The sequence below is a fragment of the Micrasema longulum genome, unplaced genomic scaffold (assembly GCF_059751315.1).
Source record: "Micrasema longulum isolate JH-2025_06_02 unplaced genomic scaffold, ASM5975131v1 h1tg002338l, whole genome shotgun sequence".
Lineage (NCBI taxonomy): Eukaryota > Metazoa > Arthropoda > Insecta > Trichoptera > Brachycentridae > Micrasema > Micrasema longulum.
The window spans coordinates 163,927-167,246 of NW_028279488.1; the positions used below are offsets into that span (position 1 = coordinate 163,927).

The window sequence follows — 3,320 nt, forward strand, 5'->3', positions numbered from 1 at the left end:
ACTTACCTATTTTTAGTCAAAGCGAATAAATTTGGGGTAGAGTAAAGTTTGAACGCGGACCTCTAATCCGTGAGTTCGCAACACAAGCCACCGGACCATTACCCGATTATTTGCTTAAATTTACACCTACTTTTGTTTCACATTAAATGTTTTTTTATTTCATATTAATTTTATTTTTAACAGGATTTGAGATTACACATAGCAACAAATATAAATAAATTATCATAGATTAAGGTTTCAGTTCTTTAAGAAAATCAACAAATGGAAGAAATTGATAGAATATACATATTTAAACATAGGCTGAATGAGAAATTTACACATTGACAGGTCGTAAGCCCTTTAATATCCCTAGACTTTTATATTCTCTTCTTTAAAATATTCTTCATCTCTGTTGATACATAACATATTTAAATATTATTGTCTTTATTCTGTCTACAGAAGCTCGGCGCAGTTGTTAATACAAATTAAGTTATAAACATGTCCCTAGCCAGACTAATGTCTGATGGTGATCGCTTTCTCTGTTCCAGCTCCCAAACTGCCGGAGGCCAGGCCCTCCTACTCCATCATCTCAGGATCCAGGTACCATGAAGGTAAATCTGTCACATGACCACATTCCGATTCTCTACAACTTAATTAAACCAGCCAACGAGGGAGCTGCTAAAAAAATATTTTGAGTTTGATAATACGTAAATCGGAGATGATAAAAAATAAAATCAATATTTTAAATATAATAAAAAAACAGGTTTTTAGATAGTTAGTTAAAACGAGTCATCAAAAGGAACTATTTTATTTATTTGAAAAATCTATAATAAAAAAATTATGAATGTATTTTTCGGGTGCAATCTTTTTCAAGCTGCATTCGCAATAAACGTTTTTCTTCTAATTTGCTTTTTAGTGATATTATTTCGTCGTCAAGTTCTGTGACAGAAAATTGAATTATCGGTGTTCTTTGAATATTTTGCTTCCGTTCCTTGTCTTGTAAATATTCACTTATAATTTTTTGTGCTCTGTGTTCTTTTTCTTTTGCTTCATCTCTCATATCTGAAATCATTTTTTTCCTCACCTCGAGGCTTTCAGTCATATCCATTTTGACGATAGTCAGTCGTTCTTTCAATTCCGCCAAAGACATTTCGCACATAAGTCCCAACCCATTGGTTTCAGTGAAATCAAATATTTTTTCTTTGTTTGTTTCTTTAGCGACAGCTTGAAGAGTTTTTATTTCGCGAATCAAATTAAACTTTTTCTCCAGCTCTTTCCGTTTTTCAGACAGCAGCGAGTTTTTTAAAACTTGGCTTCGCTCTCGGAGATCCTTTACGATATTCTTATTCTTTTGATGTGTTTCACCCTTGGCTTCAATGGCAGCCTTTTTAGTAGCGTGTCCACTTTCTACGAGAGATTTTATTCTCTCGTTTTCAATGGCTCTCCAATCTTCTAACTTTTTTTCCCAATCCCGTTTTTCTAATAAAAACATTTCGTAGTTTTCTTTGTTCTTTTTCTTAAGATTTTCTTTCGCAATGATGGCATCTTCGTATGACAACAGCCCTTCTAGATGTTTTCTTTCAATCCGACTGAGCTCGGCTTTTTCGTCTTTAGCCCTTTTTTCGTTTTCTAGCGCATCCATATTAGCTGAATCAAACGTTCCAGAACACAGACTTTCTATCCATTTTATTTCATTTTCTTGTTCTTTTATTATATTTGAACTAAACCGTAATAAAGAAGAAACCGTTGTTCTGATAGGGTTTTGAGTTTGAGAAAAATTAGGTTTTTTGATAATCTCGTTGACCTGCGGACTTCTCTCCAACTCTATGTTCTTTATTGTCTCAATGTACTTCTTCGATTTGAATGTGTCCGCGTAATTTGCGGTCATCGATTGCGCTTCTCGTAAATGCTGTATCGCCTGCATTTTGTGAGCTTTAGATAAAATCTTCAAATTTTTTTCGTGAATTTGAGCGGGAGTTTCTTCTTCAATTATTGGATTCAGCTGAGTTGAAATGTTCGCTATTTCTACTTTAAAAGAATCATTAGACGATTTTTTTTTCTTCTTAGGTATCCGCGAAAGGACTTTCATGTTTAACGGTACGGTTAATGGTTTTATATTTTTAAGAGCCTCTTGCTTCTGAAAGCTTTTATAGTCACTTAAAACTTCTTGAATACACGGAAGCCATTTAATTAATGGATTAACAATATATTCCGTGACATAGGAAATATCAAAAATGTTCCGAGCGGTATTTTTAATAATAAATATTGCATCAACTTTTCTTAAAAAATCTACTAGAATATTCATAATTTTTTTCCCAACTAAGAACTCGAGATTGAAAAAATATTTTCTGAAACAATATTCTTCAAATCTAAAAATGACACCATACATGACAATCTTTAAAAGTGTTTTTTCAGTTCCTCTTATTTTACCGTATATAACTTTTGACAAAGCACAGAGCAGCACATCGTGTTTATACAGTTCCAAAAACATTTCCAAATAAAGCTTAATATTTTCATCTTGGGAGTTGTTGTTTTCCAGCAAATATTTTGCATACTCATGTGGAGATTTGTTTTCCACTTTTTCGTAATTAGCGCAAAGCTTCGCCAAATACTTAATAGTGTCCAAATTAAATAACATGGACATTTTGGAAAAAAACTCGTCCAATTTTTTTGCCACAATAATTCGTATGACGTAAATGTATTAAATAATACTTTTTTTGTTTTAGTAATTCTTTTTTCGAAGATATTACGAATTTCAATTGGATAAGTAGCTACTTCTGAGGAGGTATCAAAAAAAAACTAATTAAGAATATTTGCCGACTGATTTATCTTATTACTAGCTTTTGCCTTTGGTTTCGCTCACGTGGTACTGTGGAGAAACTATTTAGGTAATTAATTAGTTGTTTTGTTTATCGATAAAATTTTTCCCGAGGGAATAATATATTTTATCGAAATTTAAAGTAGCTTGGTCTTCCAACTATCGCTATGAAAGAAATATGATGATCTTTTAGCCAATGGTTCACAAATTTTAAATCCAAATAGAAAACCGAAACGAAAAGCAAACCTAATTAACCATAGATAAAGCAAGTCAATTAAAGAAATTAATTTCACATTGATTTTTTTTTTACCTTTCCGCCTACCTAAAAAAAAAGATTTTTTCCTATTTGGGGTGATAAATAAGTATCTTATTTTACTTTTTATCTCTCTGGCTATTCCTATGCAAAAAAAAACATGTCGTTCGGCTGCTCCGTTAAGACGTGAAGAAAACACAAACACTTTCGCATTGATAATATAATTATGGATCATAGAATTAAGAATAGTCCAGAAGGAGCGTGGAATCA

General features: G+C 32.2%; 1 protein-coding gene across 1 annotated transcript; it reads right to left on the reverse strand.

Moving 5' to 3' along the window:
* Positions 1-745: 745 nt before the first annotated feature.
* LOC148272414 (cilia- and flagella-associated protein 99-like) lies at positions 746-2,666 on the reverse strand. The gene has a single exon (XM_088240073.1). It carries the CDS (start codon positions 2,621-2,623, stop codon positions 818-820), a length of 1,806 nt encoding a protein of 601 aa, XP_088096199.1. The 5' UTR covers positions 2,624-2,666; the 3' UTR covers positions 746-817.
* Between the last annotated feature and the right edge of the window lie 654 nt (positions 2,667-3,320).

What these genes read in the sequence shown, in the direction of transcription:
- LOC148272414 (XM_088240073.1), bottom strand. Translation starts at nt 2,623, where the DNA reads ATGTCCATGTTATTTAATTTGGACACTATTAAGTATTTGGCGAAGCTT.